The sequence below is a fragment of the Venturia canescens genome, chromosome 7 (genome assembly GCF_019457755.1).
Source record: "Venturia canescens isolate UGA chromosome 7, ASM1945775v1, whole genome shotgun sequence".
Taxonomy (NCBI): Eukaryota; Metazoa; Arthropoda; class Insecta; order Hymenoptera; family Ichneumonidae; genus Venturia; species Venturia canescens.
The window spans coordinates 8,800,383-8,817,472 of record NC_057427.1 but is presented as its reverse complement, the minus strand read 5'-3'; the positions used below and the strand labels follow the sequence as shown (position 1 = coordinate 8,817,472).

The 17,090-nt window shown below is 39.3% G+C and overlaps 2 protein-coding genes across 2 annotated transcripts; one reads left to right on the top strand and one right to left on the bottom strand.

Moving 5' to 3' along the window:
- Positions 1 to 1,779: 1,779 nt before the first annotated feature.
- On the top strand, positions 1,780 to 12,639 carry LOC122413788 (adenylate kinase isoenzyme 5). Its single transcript, XM_043424382.1, has 10 exons — positions 1,780 to 1,872; positions 2,726 to 3,648; positions 4,333 to 4,500; positions 5,103 to 5,213; positions 6,018 to 6,160; positions 7,226 to 7,408; positions 7,823 to 7,945; positions 8,633 to 9,061; positions 9,183 to 9,347; positions 9,537 to 12,639. The coding sequence occupies exons 2-10, from the start codon at positions 3,627 to 3,629 to the stop codon at positions 10,053 to 10,055; spliced, it is 1,863 nt and encodes a 620-aa protein (XP_043280317.1). The 5' UTR covers positions 1,780 to 1,872; positions 2,726 to 3,626; the 3' UTR covers positions 10,056 to 12,639.
- Positions 12,640 to 15,299: 2,660 nt separating this feature from the next.
- LOC122413801 (succinate dehydrogenase cytochrome b560 subunit, mitochondrial-like) lies at positions 15,300 to 17,077 on the bottom strand. Its single transcript, XM_043424408.1, has 5 exons — positions 16,906 to 17,077; positions 16,714 to 16,770; positions 16,334 to 16,533; positions 15,637 to 15,779; positions 15,300 to 15,538 (listed from the first exon to the last, which is right to left on the bottom strand). The coding sequence occupies exons 1-5, from the start codon at positions 16,923 to 16,925 to the stop codon at positions 15,431 to 15,433; spliced, it is 528 nt and encodes a 175-aa protein (XP_043280343.1). The 5' UTR covers positions 16,926 to 17,077; the 3' UTR covers positions 15,300 to 15,430.
- Between the last annotated feature and the right edge of the window lie 13 nt (positions 17,078 to 17,090).

The window sequence follows — 17,090 nt, the reverse complement described above, 5'->3', positions numbered from 1 at the left end:
TGGGACAAGGTATGCCTAGAGAAAGAAAAACAGAACTTCAAGGTGGGGATGAACGTACGTTACGACAAGTTACGGTCAATGGTAAATTCTAGAAACTCGAACAAAATGCTATCGCCGTTTATCACATTTGTCACAAACGTTCGAGTCTTATTATTTCGCGGAGAAGTATGAAAAAAAAAACATATTTTCACGTTACATTAGACATGGAAGCAATTGAATTGAGTGAATGACATCGAAATATGAAAGGTTGTAGAAAATTTGAGGTTAGTTCCCGGAAGTTCCCGGAGTTCCCTCTATTCGATTTCAAGGAAATTGTTTGGTTCCTTGAAATTCCTATCCACGTCGTAGGCTTTTGATGATATCCGGTAATTAGGGCTTTGAATTATTCGAAGGCAGGGTGTAATTTTCAATTTCGATTAGTCCACTTTCGGGAAGCGGGACCGAGTTTAATTGGAGCTTTACTGAGAAGGCTACTACCGCCATCATTGGTAGTTCGTTGAACGAAGAATTTAGTATGAGAATTGCGACTTTATTGAGGAAGTACGAATTGCTCAGGGGGACGATGGCGACTACTCCCTTGATAAACTGGGCTAATGATAACCCTGAAATTTTATTATTCGTGTCTTGAAACAAAACTCCCCTTAGCCCTGTTGTTTTCAAGGTAAGAGCCGAGAAAGTTCGCGGTTTTGTTTGAGCGAGTATATCGAGTCGTCTGTCGTACTGCGAAATTAATACACAAAGGATGTCCGGAAAATCGGGTTTGAAACTTCGAGGATCGATCAGTTACGCGATTCCAAAGAGAAAAGTCCTGAGACACTTTTTCTTTTGAGGCACCGTTAACGGGGTATCAGCCAATCAGCGATAGCCAATGAGACGCGTTGTAATAAAGAAGCTCGTTGAGTGGGGCAGCGTCCGCTTCGCTCCCACCGCCGCGTCGCGCGCTTTGTCGCAGAGTGCTCGACGGCTCGACGGAACTGGGCCTAGTAACTCTAAAACTTGGGAGATGAGACGTTGCGGAAATTTTGTTCTTGAAAAAATGATTCGATTGATTGGTCGTTTGTATATTTGAAATCGAGTTTTAGGACACTCGATATAGAAACCGAAGAAAGCTGATTCTCATCGAGCATATAGAAACAATATATAATTACGGCCGTCCTTAAAGAAACTCCCCGTGACAGTCGTTAAATCGCTTCGATGCTACCATTAATTTAACATCAATTTAACGTACCGAATGAAAAAAGCTCGCGAGTACGATTCTAACGACGGTGTCGCGACCTTATTGGTTCTTCTAGAATTTATTATAGTACGATGATTGCACGGCGGAGCCTGTAATAGAACTTTGGATCGTTTCCACTAGTTTCTGTTTTTATTTCACCTTGTCATAAGATTTATTATTAACGTGGTCGCAGTGATTGGTAAATGAGGAACAAATCCAAACAAGCTTCAACTTGTCTTTGTCAAAAAAATAACGAGACATTAATCTGTGATCGTTGGAAAAACAGTTTTCTCGCTCTTATTAGGCATTCGATAAAAAATATAAATTCTTTTCTCCATATTGAATCTTTAAACGTCACGTGTCCACTTTTCCTCTCGTTTTCACCCTCACAAATGGCCAATTGACCTTGAAGTGTTGAGGAACTTGACATTGCGTGTATATACGAAAGGTGCGAACTAAACGAGCTGCGTATACAGCTCGTTTTTCTTTCCGCTGTCCAGTGTCAATATGTACGTAGATGCACCCAAGTCACGCTAAATTGTACATAATAGCAATGATCGACGATCGGTGTTGAAAATAGGGGGAAAAGAAAGCGAAAGAATAGCACAAACGTCCCCGAGAGCTTGCACAAGCCCTCCGTGAGGTCATAACAGTTGGTAAGTTACGGTTGTAATGTAATGATCGCTGTGTTGATATACATTTAAGAGTGAGTCATGAAGCCGGATTAAAAAGTACGTAATTACGATTTTAGCATTTTCCGACGTTATATTTTGAAAAATGGGCATGTGCCCGAATTGTGTGCGGGAGATTGACAAAAGCTTTCGTGCGTCTCCGCCCGCGGAGCCTCAAGATGGTCGTTCGACCGCCAAAATCTTGCGCTCCGCTCGAGATTGTTACGAGACAAAATATTAACTTTGATTCTCTTGCCCTTCGCGATAACTAAACGCATTTAAAACTCAGTAACGATTCGTTGATCGACTGTTGAATTATGAGGTAACAAGCAAACAAACGAAAACTACCTTCCGGATTTACAGTAGAAAAAAGTGCACGCGGTACACAGCGGTCCGCGTGTTTTGCCTTCAAAATTCGGTGCTGTTCTTTCATTGGTTAAAAAATCGGGTTTACAGTCACATAATAAAAAGAGTACCGAAGTGTCGAGACACAAAAAATTAAAATTTTCACCGATTGGACACTCGTATTTACGAATCGAAATCATTTGTTAAATTATGATTTTCATTGGATTATTTTATCAATTGATAAATAATCATTTCCATATTTATTCGGTTTCGGGTCGTAACGAATATAAATTATGTCTCCACATTAGTCATCCTCGAGCAGAAGTTCGCGTAAACGTATATGTATATACGGTCGTAAATATTTTTTTCCGTTGTACACGTTGATGTCGCTGGGTAAAAAAGGGGTTTACCCTCGAAGAATGCGCATGTGCTGTAACTATGGAAACATTAGAACTTAACGTTCTAGTGAACAAACGGTTCATTTCTGTTGAAGCTTTCGTCGGCGCAAGGCGCGATTCTAAGAAAAAAAAATACGTGTTTATCGTCCGAAGTGCTCGGGAGTGATCAGAATTGCATACGAATCGTCAATAAGGGACGAAAACTTTCGTTCGAAACACCGTTGACAGCTCCGGCAGGTCATTGGTTCAATTTAATTTTGGGAATTCGATCATTTTTCGAAAATATTCGAGCAGTTATGGGAAGAAGAAAAACGTGAGAATGTGGAAAAAATATGAACTTATCGATTGATTCACAAAGCTTTTAGTGTTTCTCGCCACTAAAGCGTAAAGGGTAGAAAAAAAAACACGTCTCGTCGTCCTTTGTACGAATCCGTCCGGTAGTGTATTTGTACGTACAAGTGTAGACGTGTATGCATCTGCATAAAGGAACTGTGACGTGCGAACGTTCGACCACGGCCAAGTTCAAGTTCGCCCCATGTGGACAGTTTTGTTGCTCGGACTGTTGCTCAAGAGTTTACTACGAAAATTGAAAAGACTCGATACTAATATGAAATTTAATGCGAACGAAAATCCGCAGCGTTTACCACATCAGCGAGTTACGTTCCATGGATAAATAGCCCTCGATGTTGCTTTCTTCAAGTGTAACAGTTGGATGATAACGAAAGTGTTTTTCTAGTGAGTGCTGTGTTCGCCGCTGCAGTGAAAAACCAAAACGGAGAGTACGAAAATTCGCAACGTCCGCTCGGTTCGGTAATTTTCGTTTGTATTTCTCTACGAGTTCGTTACGTGGGTTCGGGCTGAAGCGAAACGGAAGAAAAACGGAGGGTGGCAGAGGAAGAAGGAGAAAAAGGAGGCGGGCCAGAAGGCCGTGTTTTTTTCGGAGAATGTGAGGTTAATGGCCGTGATAATTACGGGCCACCATTCGAGCAACTTACTATGGGCATCTGCCTGGACACAGGTTCGTATTCAACATAATTTTAAGAAACTTTTTCTTCTTTCCTGTACCTCTTTCATCTTGACTCAGCAACTTTGGGTGTTATTTTCGAATAACCAAAAGATCCGTGACACTATTTTTAAACTAACGTTCTAATCGTCCTTCAAAAACTTGAATGATTCGTATCTTTGTGGTAAAATGAAATGATTATGAAGCAAGCGATCGAAAAGACGAAGTTTTTAGCAATCGTATCAACGAATAGGACATTTTTTGGAAATTGTATGCAGTGTCTCGTGAAAAAACGGGTAAATCGAGGTTCAAGAGCATCCTCAAAATATCTACACATACGTGCATGAAAATCTTGATCGCAGACGCGATAAATAACGAGTATCTTTGAATTATACATGCATCAAAGGGAGTCGAAGAGTCACGCATGCCAGTAGACTCACACCATGAGTCACGTGGTACACGTCCGACTGTCATGCGATTTTGATATGTATAGAAAAAAAGGGAGACACGCCGAACTAGAGAATTATTTCATATAATAAAAGCTTCATATTCAGATTTTTATGCTTCATTTCTTCATTTCGAAATCTTTGTGATATCATTCGATAATGTTTCCTGCACGAGAGCTCGGATTGGAACTTACGAATGTTTGAGAGGTTGATCGGAGGTTAAAAATTTTCGAAATTCCATCCTCTTCCGTAGATCAACAAAATGGATCGCAGGTGTTCGAGGAAGGCGATGCTCGAAGTGCTGGAAAGTGGCGAGGCGAGGCTGGCTTACTCGCGACACCCCCGGACGGGCATTTCCCCATGCAAAATATCGGTCCTGTCAAATTCGAGACACCCAAAGTCCCGGTCATTTTTGTTCTCGGTGAGTATATTCTTGTCTCCAAAAATATGGGAAAATCCATCCGAAAGAGGTGCGCGGCGATCGGTGAAGGTTCACTGGGATCCTCGGCGTTCAGGGAGTTCCGGGTGGCGCCGGTACTCGGATGGGGAACCGCTCGACCCAAAATCGATTCGCACGGGAATCGCGCCGCGCGGCGTTATCTTTTTCCCAACTTTTAACACTCGCTTCCAACTTCGCGGTCGCGCTTTCGGAAAGTTGATAAACAGCAAAATTGACAGTGACGTGAAATATTGGAATCGAAGCTGCCTAGCAATTTTCTCCAGTGAATCGAGCACTGGTAGAGCGAACCTGCGCATTTTCGAGCAATTCAAATAACTTTTACGCGTGTCGAACCCCTCGGAGAAATAACACGAAAGCACTTGGCCCCGAGTTCAGCACGGACAGCTCTGAAACGAAGCTTCCGAGCCGCTTTACAGAGCTGTCACTCAGAGTTGTTAAAACTTCGAGTCAAAGCTCCTGACAAGTATCCGAGCCCTCTTTCACGCAGGCTAAATGAACGTTGAAACGACGAATTAAGCGATTATTTATAAACAATTTTTCATCGTTATTTCGTTTTAACGAAGGTGGCCCCGGCAGCGGAAAGGTGACACATTGCGACAACCTGATGCAGGAGAAAAAGGGCATAACGCACATCAACATGACTGACCTTTTGCAGCAGTACGCCCTTGGAAACGGTGAGAATTTCAGGCCTGAAAATACCATCTGAAGTTAAATTATCTCATTAAGGTTTATTGAAATTTCTTGACGAAACGTCGCAGCGTCGAATCCGACTGCGGATGTAAATTTGTTTTCTAAATGTATTTTCGTTCGAGCTCTCTTTCGCATTGGAATTTACTTATCTATTAATATATTTATGTTCTGTGTACTTTCCTGGCTCGTTTAAGAATAAAACGCAGACATAAAAACGGCAAGCACACTGTCTCCACCCTCGGAAAGGGCATTCAAACAAAGTCGTAACTCCGACAACTCAACCTTTATCATTCGTCGGACTTACGACTTCTTCAATGGCTTACAAACATAGTTGATATATTAGTGAGCTTGAGACCGTGTATGACAAGTGAATGTCGTGGAAGAACACAGTCAGCGCCCGGCTAAGGAATCGATCCTCGCTCGCTTCGCTCGATCCGCGTAAAAAAAGCACAACAACAACGGGGGCTTTACACGTATTAAAATTGCGTTTGATTGCGAAACTATTAATCGATCCTTTTCGTTTTCTTTTTGCCTCGACGTTATCACAGCCTCTCGGAAAGAAAAAATTCTTCAAGCAGCCTTGATTCTCACTGAATTGTCTTTTTACTGCAAATTATGCTCGAACGTAAATTTGGATAAATCGTTGCGGGTAGAAATCCGACGAAAGTGTTGGTCGACGTGAATTTTAAGCAATTTTAGGCAATCGAGCTCGCACTTCAGCTTGACGATCCATTTTTGCCTCATCGGATAATGAATTGTAAATAATAAAGGCTCTTTCACCGGTGCAGATATGCAGGACTTTGGGCTGCTGAGCAGTAAAACCGTCGCCGAGGTTCTTATGCTCGAAATGAAAATGTCACCGAGTGCCAAAACCTTCCTCGTTAGCGGTTATCCGAGAAATATGCGAGACGTCGTTGAGTACTCGGAAAAAGTAAGTAATCGAGGGTTTTAATTAACTTACTATCGGAGACGAATATCAATCGAATGTTGTTAATGGACGAACGATTTCGAGGAAAGTTGACGATGAGACCAACAATGTTTGAGATCTCACATAATCGTGAGCCACGTTCCATTCACAATTCTCGTAATTGCTTCCACGTGTGAGCACCGGTTGAGCATTAATATTTAACATCGATACGTGAAATCTATGAGAAAGCGTGGTCGATTTTTTTTCTTCTATCGACTCCAATATTAGACTCGATGGATGCTTCGCGTTACGGTTAACACGTGTCCTTTCTTCACCCACCCTTTTGTCTCCTTATTCAACCGCTATTTTTTTCAACCACCGAATATTCGGCCTCCAACTTTCTTCAAGGGTTGTTAACCCAGCTGGATTACCTCGTTGCTCTTGATATTCTCAGAGGTGCAGCACGGAATCCTCTGAAAGCAGCAGGGCCCGACAGAGAACTCGAAGTGAAAAGGACAGTTTCTTTCGTCCAAAACGTTTAATGTCTAAAAGCCCAAAAATAGTAACAAAATGCGAAATGATAAATACTATTCAACTCCCCAAATTCGTTTCGCGATCGCGATTTTTTTCAAGTTTTAGTGCAAAAAGCGAGCACCCGTTCCATCCCTCGTTAATGTTTTTGTCGCAAAAAAACATTTTTTTAGAAAAATTCGGGGCTTCCAATATTTTTCACCGCCATTCTCGAAGCGTCATTTTTTCGGTGTACAAATTCTTGTAAGGACTTGCGTAATTGGGTACGTTTTCGACGACACGTGTGTGTGTGGGACGTGGTCGAAGGGATGAGCCACTAACGCAAGAAGTACAGTGATAGTGGCTCGCGTTCCAGTGACCCGGTTTAGTGACCCCGCGAGTCCGAATATGCGGCCAATCCGAGTCTTTTTGTGCCATCTTACAATGCCCAAATTTCACCGTGTCTTTTCAAGCCTGAAACAGAATTTCGTAAGAGTAAAAATGTCCGGATATGTTGCCACATCAAATTTTGAAAGTACAACCGAACAATTGTTCTTGACGTATTCTTTATTTTTGTAGATACAAATTGTTAACGGTGCTGTACTCGTGTCCTGGAGACAAGACGTACTCGAGAGACAAATCGATTACGGAGCTCAACTCGGGCACATAGTTTTGGGCCTCGCGCGAATGGAACTTCGAAATTTTTATAGAAACGTTATGCCAGTCGCCGAATACTTCGATCGGAGTGGAATTCTCTTGGAGGTAAATATTTCAATGTGCGTTGTATCTCGAGAATTGAATTTATTAAGAATTTTCGTTCTCGACGATGCCACGAAGATTTTCAGTAGCGTTTTTTTCAATTTTTATTCATTTTCGTTCACCGGACTGAATTGTAGAAATGAAAACATTCGGTTGGCAAAAGATATAGAAAAAATCATCGATTTACGAAAATTTATCACATCAGACGGAATAGTCTCGTGCTAGCTGTGTCAGAAGATCTTGTCAAGCGTCAAAACGCCAGCTGATAATGATCTGCACGGGGGAATGAGGTCACATGTGCCAAAATTTTAGTCGAGTAATTTAGCGATCAATGAAGCAAACAAACCTCGGATGAGCAAATTAAGTGTGAGCGATTCTCGTGCAATGTTTCTCCAAAAAATACAAAAATTTGTGCAGATCAACGGTGAGCGAAATCCGAGTGACGTCTACGTCGATTTTCGCGAAGCGGTTATGAGGATTTTGGGACTTTCGGAGGCTGCTACTCGGGACAAAGCACCGCAACGCTCTTTGGAGGCTGAGGTGAATATGCTCTTTGCGACCCAGAGGACCGAGTTTTTAGATATTTTTTGTCCTGTTTCGCTGGAGATTCATAAGAAGGACGGAAATATGGTGTTGCGCTCGGATGATATCTGAGTGTATTATAAAATCGATTGCATTTCTATACTTTTTTCATTGAGACCAAGTTTTAAACACTCACAAGCTGGGTATTCAAAATTAAACATTTTTCTAACCCATCGAACTACTAAGTATTCGGGTTTTTGGAAAATCGAGGATTTTCTCTCCCCATTGGGTTGCAAAATTTAATGACCAACTCCCCAGAACCCCAAATACTACCTAACGAACATATCAATTAACGAAGCCCGATCGAACATTCGAGGCTCGGGGAAAGGAGTCTCCCACGTTTCTTTCCTTCTCGGATTAGTACAAGAGCTATTCTAGCTCGAGGGGATTCACACGTTCGTGTACACACGGAAATGATATATCGAACCACTGTAGGAAATACACTTAAATTTCATGAATCAGAGAATTCTCATTGTGTCTGTCCCAAACTTTTATCGGCATGGTTATTCGGATCGATAACACGTTTCGTAAAATCATGGTGATAGAAGATTCTACCAAGTTCGTTACGGTTAAAGTGCGCGAATAATCTATGACAAATGGCTAGAAGGTTCCGACACTTTCGTTCACTAATTTTTATGTCCCAAGGTCGAAGTGGAACGACGTGGAATAAATTCCAGTTCGTCCTCTCACAATGAGAAGCTCGTAGTGACTGAAGTTTCGCCAAGGTCACCGGCGCCACGAGCCAATCCAGCGAAGACTGCAAACAAACCGAGGAAGGGGATACCCACGTTCATATGGGTCATAGGCGGACCTGGCAGCAACAAAGCGAGTTTGTGCACTCAAGCTGTGACCAATATGGATCGTTGGGTCCACGTTAGCATAGGAGGCCTTTTAAGAACAATGGCATCATCAAATACAGTGGTGAAGAACGCTATTGAGTCCGGTGAGATGGCACCCCAAGATATCGTAATGCAACTTGTTGAACAACAAGTTCTCATCAATCGAGACACCGATGGTATCATCATCGATGGCTTTCCTAGAGACCTCAGCCAAGTTCAAGCTTTTGAGACCAAGGTAAACTTCCAACAAAATCGAATCACGATCCAAGTTTTTTCTATTTTCCATTTGATTACAAAAATGTTTTTAGCACAAGATTGGTCTGTAATATGCGATGAAAATATTGACTTTTTTACAGTTCGGCCAAGAACCCCCGCTCGTACTCCTCGACTGTTCGAAACTCCAGCTCGGTCGGGGTAGACTCGACGACAGTGTTTCAGCTTTTCGAAAAAGATTGGAACTCTTCCGTGAGGTGTCTCTACCAATGTTGAAAACACTCGACAGCGAGGAGCGTCTCACAATCGTGAGTACACTCTTTTCCTTATTTCCCCATTTAAAATGTTGAGAAAATGCAGCCTTGCAAACATTTCGAGTTCAAGCTGCAGATAACTAATTAAAAAACCCAAATTTTTACACAAAAATGAGACTAAAATCCCTGGTAAGAATCATGTTGGGAAATGCTTTTGTACAAATTGCGTATGAAATTTCACAGATCGATGGTGACACAGACGTGCCATCCGTCCAACAAGAATGCGCCGCTGCTCTCTATCAATTGATGCGAGGAGCGAGACGCAAAGAAGAGAGAAATGGGAACGGTGCTGTTTTTTCGCGTCCCGGTTCGAACGGCCCAAACTCGATAGCCCCCGGTAACATGAACGGGGCTCAAAAAGTCCCTTTGGCCAATGGAGTGGCGAAGCATATAATAGAAAATGGCGTTAACGCTTTGGCGAATCACGTGGAGAAAAACATTGGAACAACGAAAAATGGAAATCGTTTGAACGGCATCGCGAACAACGTGAGGCAACAAAACGGTGTGATCAATCATCTGACCCATCAAAATGGGGTCGCGAATGGCGCAGCAAACGGCGTCGCGCACATGCTACAAAACGGCGTCGGACATCTCGCTAACGGTAACAATAGGGTCGCACCACTCAATGCCAATAATACGAAAGATCCTCTCAGAAATATGTACAACGAGGTCGAAGGCTATCGGCAAGATCTTCATATCTAAGAATCAATCGAAACTGCATTAATCTTCAACATTTCATTTTTTAAATAAATTCAATAACCTAAAGAATTGCAGGGAGACCGAAGTTCGAGTTCAGAGCATTGATAACACCTATAAAACCGTAAAGGTACATTTGATATCGACAAAGAGCAGAGTTAACGATGAAAGAGTCAAGGGCATTAATTTTTTTCGATTAGTAAAACGAAATTTCAAGCAAGATCATCTAAAATCTTCGTTTTTAACTTAACTCGAACAGAAACTTCGGGAATTCTCATGATTCGAGGCGCCAAATTTGTACGGGCGCTAATCACCACAAAATTTAAATGCTAAGAGATATTAAGCGTATGGTGACTGAAGAATGCTCACAAGATAGTTTATTCATATTAATGATTAATGATATAGCTGAGTAAAAGGAGCATATTTTAAGTGAATAGAAAGCGTTTGTAACAAAAACAAAAAAACGTGCTATTAGTGTCTTATTCGAGAATGAAACCAACGGAAGAAATAACATATTCTAAAGGATCAAGAAAAAACGAGTAAAACAAAATCTCGTTACCGTTGTTAAGGTTGTATTGAAGATATAACGAGATACGAGATCAAACCTGTGAATGTCGGTCGACTGTTTTTTATGACCAGTGAAAGTAATTATAATTGAAAATTGAAAGAACGATAGAGAAAAAAGAAAAAGATACTCGTGCACTTCTCATCCAAGCATCAGTTGTAGCTATCAACAATCCAGTATTTTTCTCATGGGCCTTTAATGTTATTTAATCCTTTATAATCAGTCACTGAAAGTTCTAGAAATATTTTCATATCTCGAATGTAACCATAAATGGAAGAAATAATCTTGAAACAATAAGTACCTATCACAATACTATCGCGTACCCTGATATCAAAGAAATACGTATTTTCACGAACCGTTGCAAATGAAGTGAGAAATATATACGGAATGATATATTTTTCTGAAATTCGTTATACTACGCTAATATATCCGCGGGCGGATTTGAGAGGTTAACCGAAAAGTTACGAAACGAGTCATATGTGCAAATAACTGAATATCGTTTCAGCGAATCAACTGCGGAAAAAACAGTTTGGAGATTTTTATTTTTTGTGCTTCTTTCAGTTTACAATCTCGAATTTAACAGAAATTAATTAACTTCGGTTTGATCGATTTCATTGAACATCTCGATTTTTTTTCTGCTTTTAATTTGAGAATTCCTTCAATGGTATTGTTCAAAGATGATGAAAATGGAGGATAAACATCTTCCGATCTCAAACCCTTTTTTTAGAACGCCATCTGTCGTACTACAAAAACGATGACACAAACCGTTAAATTTGATCAAATTTACCACAGTGAGGTTAGATTTTTGTATGAATTTGTTGATTTGAGATCGTCCGAGGATTATGGCGAAAATAAAAGCATCGAAATAGTTTCAATTTTGCTCGCGTTTCATTTGTATATGAGTAAAAAAACGTGGTGAACTTTCGGTCGATTAGTTGGCATCGTAATTTTGATGTTTAAGATGACGAATAAACGTAACGAAATAATGACCATAATGACCGCTGATTTAACATTTTATCGCGCACGTACGAACGTAATTCTCGTCGATACGATAAGTATATTTAGAATTCGTTTTATTATCGTAATTATTAACTAAATGCACGGATAAAAAACTTTCCGTGACATTGTTGAATCATTTTTTCCGTCCATCGTTGCTAATTTTGAATTCAAAGTTTTTCTAACAGTTGTAAAAGAAGATAACTAAAAAATCGAGACAGACGATAAAGTAGATAACGAAATCAAATGTTTTTTGGAATAATTTATAAAATTTTCCATATCTAGTCCGTTCATTTCGACGTAATGTATCGTAAAATTAATTTTTTAAGTTATTTTTTAGACAAAAATTGTTACAGATGCGCTTCTGAAATATGAAAAACACTCGAATAATCGCCACACATGTAACTCATTGTTGACGAAAGTATACGTTAATTTTACTGACAGGATTTATGAATGGTGCTCGACGATACAATGTGGAAGAAATCAGGAATTTCAACAGTATTAATTCTCCCAATATATATTCGTTATTTTCATCATTTCGTATCCTCATTATTATATATTTCTTATACATTCCGAGGGATTGGTCCGAATCAGTGATCAGGCCCCCATCCGACTTCCCCCTCTCTGTAGCGCATTTGCCATGGCACTTGATTGCATGGGCACAGGGAAATTGCGGATAATCTGTGCCACTAGAGCCCGGCCTTGGGCTCGCTTCGCGGTATCGGAGATATACGTCGAGCCTTGTCGTGGGAATGTAAATATGAAATAGAGTCACATGAAACTACGTCACGGTCATATTTGATTCTCGCAAAAAATCTACGGGACCGAGAATCGAACAGAGAGCCTACCCCGATGCTCTGGTTTAGAGGGAAGCACGCTAACCACTGGACCAGAGCGCCGGTTACATTCTCAATATTTCAATATATAAATCGATAATATATTTGAATACTCATCATTTGTAATACTTTAGTTGAATGTTGTGTACGAAAAAAAAAAGCGAAATAAATACCTCTCTGTGGACCACTCTAATTGTGTATTCTTTGCGTGAAAAAAAAAAAAAAAAAAACATTTTTGACGTTATTCTCACGAGCAACGACGTAAATTTCTTAAGTTTTTTCAACGATTTCTCGTAAGCAGGGTATTGATAGAGATCTGATAGAGCTTGTGTGCACTTTATTTGTTCCAGTGAAAAATGTACTTTTTTGCATTTGAAAAGAACTCTCGACAACAATGATATCGCGTTCGATGTTGTACACAACTTTTATTCTACAACACGTGCGATATATTTTTCTATCGAGGTTACAATTCTATCGAATATCGACGATTGAGTCACTACCACAAACGATTTTCTACAAATTTTTTAGCTTCGTACATCGCTTATATTCTTCTTCCGAAATATGACGCCGCGGGTGCTGGATTCTCAAAACAATAGAATTTTCATATGAAAATAAAATTGCGAATAATCATTCCGATTTCGAAGAGTATATAAAAAACTATTGTGTAAATAATGATCATGCGAGTTTCAAAATGACAAACACATATGAATTTATGATTCTTTATTTTTTTTTCTTATTACAGAGAAAAATCAATTGCAATGTATTTCGAGCATTGATATACATATAAATGACTGTAAGTCTGTTATGTATTCTAGAAAAAAAAGGATTATTTTCATCGTGATCCGGGTTCAAAATGTTCATGCCACTCTTCCATTAATTGTCGACCACGAGCTCGCTTTCTGCTCGTAAATGAATCGGTTCCATTGTTAATGCCTATTCGCGGTGGAATAGCGAAGTGCTGCTCTATCAATTCGTCTCAAATTCTTCTTTTCTCTCAGAATAACTTCTCTGTAGGGTTTATAGTTTTGCATCAAGTCAGATATCGACAATTTGCTGGTCACGAGCTCTTGTAGAATATCTACATCATAAGGCGTTTGGTAATATGGTTTTGCAAATTGTTTACCCAGCAAATTCTGTGTTAAATTGGGTAAAGCGAATAGTTCCATTCTCGGTACACGTGGGTACTTCTTCATAAAAATGGGTAGTGTATTTGCAAAACCCGCAATTACACCAAAAAACAAATGCAAGGTGTTGGTTTTTTGAAAGAGTTGGACCAGGTGATTGGATGCCAAATATTTGGAATGCACAAGCAGTATGACTGACCTCGGCGATCCTTTGAGAAACTCGAGGAGCATCATGACAGCTCTTTTCATCGATACAGTTGGCTGTTTTTCGTTATCAAGAAAAATGTCCGTTCCCAAAAATTGAACTCCTTCCCTTTTTTTCAGCGACGATCCTGTGATTGGCACTTGGGGCTTGATCCAAACACAAAATATGTCATCATCAAGTTTTGCTGTGAGTCTTATGATTTGACTAGTTCCATTGCCGAAATGTAACAAGATATCGTTGTAGTAGACAAATTTGTAAGAATCACTAGCACTCGAATCCATTTTAAATGTCAGTTTCTGCAGTTTATTATGAAAGATTACAGTTCCCTCTGGTGATTCGATGCAATTTTTTCTCCCAAATTTTGACTTTCAATAGATTGAAACCGTTTCACTGAGACTTGGAAAGTGAACAGGGTATCGGTAGAGATCTGGTACAGCTTCGAAAGACTATCCAATCCGTTTGGTTTTCTTGGGGTGAAATGAGCACTGAGACTCGCGGTTCGTCCGTTGGCTGACTAATTCTCTGAGCAAATTGCGTCCTATTAATAAGTGAAATTTAACCATTTTGGAGATTTTGTTCTCGAATAATCTCAGGGTTTTGAACACCTCATTTTTTTTCTTGTGAAAAATGTACTTTTTTGCATTTGAACACAACTCTCGACAACAATGATATCACGTTTGATGTCGTGCAAAGCTTTCTCTACAACACGTACGATATATAATTGAGTCACTGCCTATATTTGAACACTGATGTAACTCGAATAATAATCTGAGTTCTCAATTTTTATTTTCTTCTTTTCCAACGTACCGAGACCGATATGATTTTCTTGAACCATTTATGGAGCTGATTTTTTATCTTAGGACCTTGTGAGTATGACTGTATACAACTTCCTAAAAAGTTTTCCAAAATAAAAAACTTTACTGCGAATGAACAGAAGTTTCTACAAAACAGGATAACATGGTACGAGTTTGTATTTTCATGGGGATGAAAGTTCCATGAGAATATGATTTCCCTTTCCATAAACAGCCATCAGCCAGACGTAATCATAGGAATGAAAATGCAGAAGGGATTGTTCGATGAGTTCAATCCATTCAAGTCAGAATTGAGAATATATGAAGATTTTTTGGCCGACACTGCTACAACACTTTTGCATTGACCGCTGTCAGAATTTTGTTTTCAGAATCAGAGATAATTTGAAAATTCAGTCAACCAAAAGCCCAATGTAAAAGTCGCTCAACAACCTATCTTGTAATATCTTTTCAGTAATTTTTTTTTTGAATATCCATAGTATTTTTTCAAATAAAAATTCTATGACGCACAAAAAACAAATCAGAACAAAAGTTATGAAAATTTGCCAATCTTGAGGATTTAGCATCAAATCCTTTGGTTCTACAAAAAACTATGAAATATAACAAAAAGAAAGAACATTGAATGGTGCATTAAAAAATTCGACTATTCATATATTTTTCATCATGATTCCGATCCAATACGAAAGTGGTGATACGCAAAAATGAGCAATATGAATCCGAGAAAAGACTAATAAATAACTTTATCTATTAAACACGGGATGTACAAATTCTTCTTGATTTATAACATCCGAAGTTCGATTCAAGATCCTTTAGCACTTGAAGGATCGTCAATTGACGGCATTAGCCTTAGAACATTGCAGCGAGTCCCAGTGCAGACACAATAGTAAGTGCAAGGACCGTGTAACCAGTTTTGTAAACTCCTTTCATGGTCAAGAATTGTCCCAAATCCCATATCTAAAAACAAAAAAATCATTACCGAAGTTGTGAATCAGTGCAAACTAGTATTTGGATGAAAATGAAATTGAGGAAAAATAAACTAAAATATTGCTCACCAAATGACGCATTCCATTGAAATAATGATAAGTTGCAGGCAACGCGAGCAAATATTTTGCTAAGAAAAGCACTGGAATTGGCAGACACATAGCATCGATCGATGAAACTATTCCATTCATGCCTCCCGGAACAAAAAGCGTTCCTGCAAACGTTTTGACATAATTAGTATAGTTTTTTCGTGAGTTATGAACACAACTTATTTTTGAGTAGCTCCGACGGTCAACCCAAAATTTCATTACTTCTCATACTGTATGTTTACAAGTTTATTGAAATCTAAGAGTTGCAAGATATAAAATATCAATAGCAACAGTAACATCTAGTATATGGGGTTACATTGATTTCACAGGTAGAGCAGTTTGGGCGAAAACGAACTTTTGGATAGACAACCATTGGCCATAGATTAGCTGGCATACTGACCGTTGATCAAAAAACAGTTTTTTTTGTATTCTTTATGTTATCAACCAACTAAAAAGTACGAATATTTCATAATTCTCATAGGCTTTTATTTTAACGTTTCAGTATCCTATTTTGAACATGATCTAATGAGGCGTTAGAAAAGAATGGCTATTTCAGGGATTTACGAGACCATGAATTTGAACTGGCGTTTATTGCACAGATTTGTTGAAACCTGTCAAGAATGTTTTCAGGAACATTGAACAGGGATAAAATGAAATAGGTTAGCAATAAGATCATTACCGTAAGCCAACATCATTCCATAGGTGGAAAGAATCATGCCTGTAGCTCTGTGAGTAATTGAAAATATGGCAGGCAGTTCAAACTTATAAATGGTCAAATGCGGCGATAAGGGACGCTTGAGTCGAGCATTTTTCTCATCGTGAGTTTCGCACACGGGTACTGCAGTGGATTTGACTAAAGAAGATGTGATTCCCCTGGAGCTAGAAGAACAAAATTGAATATTGAATGAAACATCGCAGAAAAACCCATCGAATTACTTTCTCTTGACTTCGATTGAACGCTGATCGCCATCGTTAGCCCATAGCTCATGCAATTTCTTTGGTCGATTTTCCACAGAGGTTATGCAATGTTTAAAAACACGGCAAAAAGAGGTAAATTACCTGGACGTGTAGAGGCTACGAAAATGGTGAAAATCTAAACCACGGCGGCAAAACAATCTGAAATGATGAAGTTTGATCAATCGATGTATCGAGTCCTCTAATTTTTAATTGGTATAAACATTGGAGCTTTGACAGTTTGTAAAAATTCTCAATCATCTCTGTTTTTTGAAAGTTAACTTAATTTTTTCTTACCTTGAGTAACTCAATGCCATTTTTGTCCGTTACTATTATCGTCCCGGACGATATCGTTTTGTCACAATAGACAGAAATTCAACTATCTCAATGAATTTTCCGGTATATTTTGGTCTGATCACATTACGTCACAGAGTCTTGTGATGAAAATTCATGTACGGCCCTGAATCCCTGAATGTTGAATA

Coding starts and splice junctions, on each gene's coding strand:
- LOC122413801 (XM_043424408.1), bottom strand. CDS start 16,925: ATGGCATTGAGTTACTCAAG. Junction 15,780..16,333: donor TGGAATGATGTTGGCTTACG/GTAATGATCTTA, acceptor AAACGTTTGCAG/GAACGCTTTTTGTTCCGGGA. Junction 15,539..15,636: donor TCAATGGAATGCGTCATTTG/GTGAGCAATATT, acceptor TTTTGTTTTTAG/ATATGGGATTTGGGACAATT.
- LOC122413788 (XM_043424382.1), top strand. CDS start 3,627: ATGGGCATCTGCCTGGACACAG. Junction 7,946..8,632: donor AACGCTCTTTGGAGGCTGAG/GTGAATATGCTC, acceptor TTATGTCCCAAG/GTCGAAGTGGAACGACGTGG. Junction 9,348..9,536: donor GCGAGGAGCGTCTCACAATC/GTGAGTACACTC, acceptor GAAATTTCACAG/ATCGATGGTGACACAGACGT.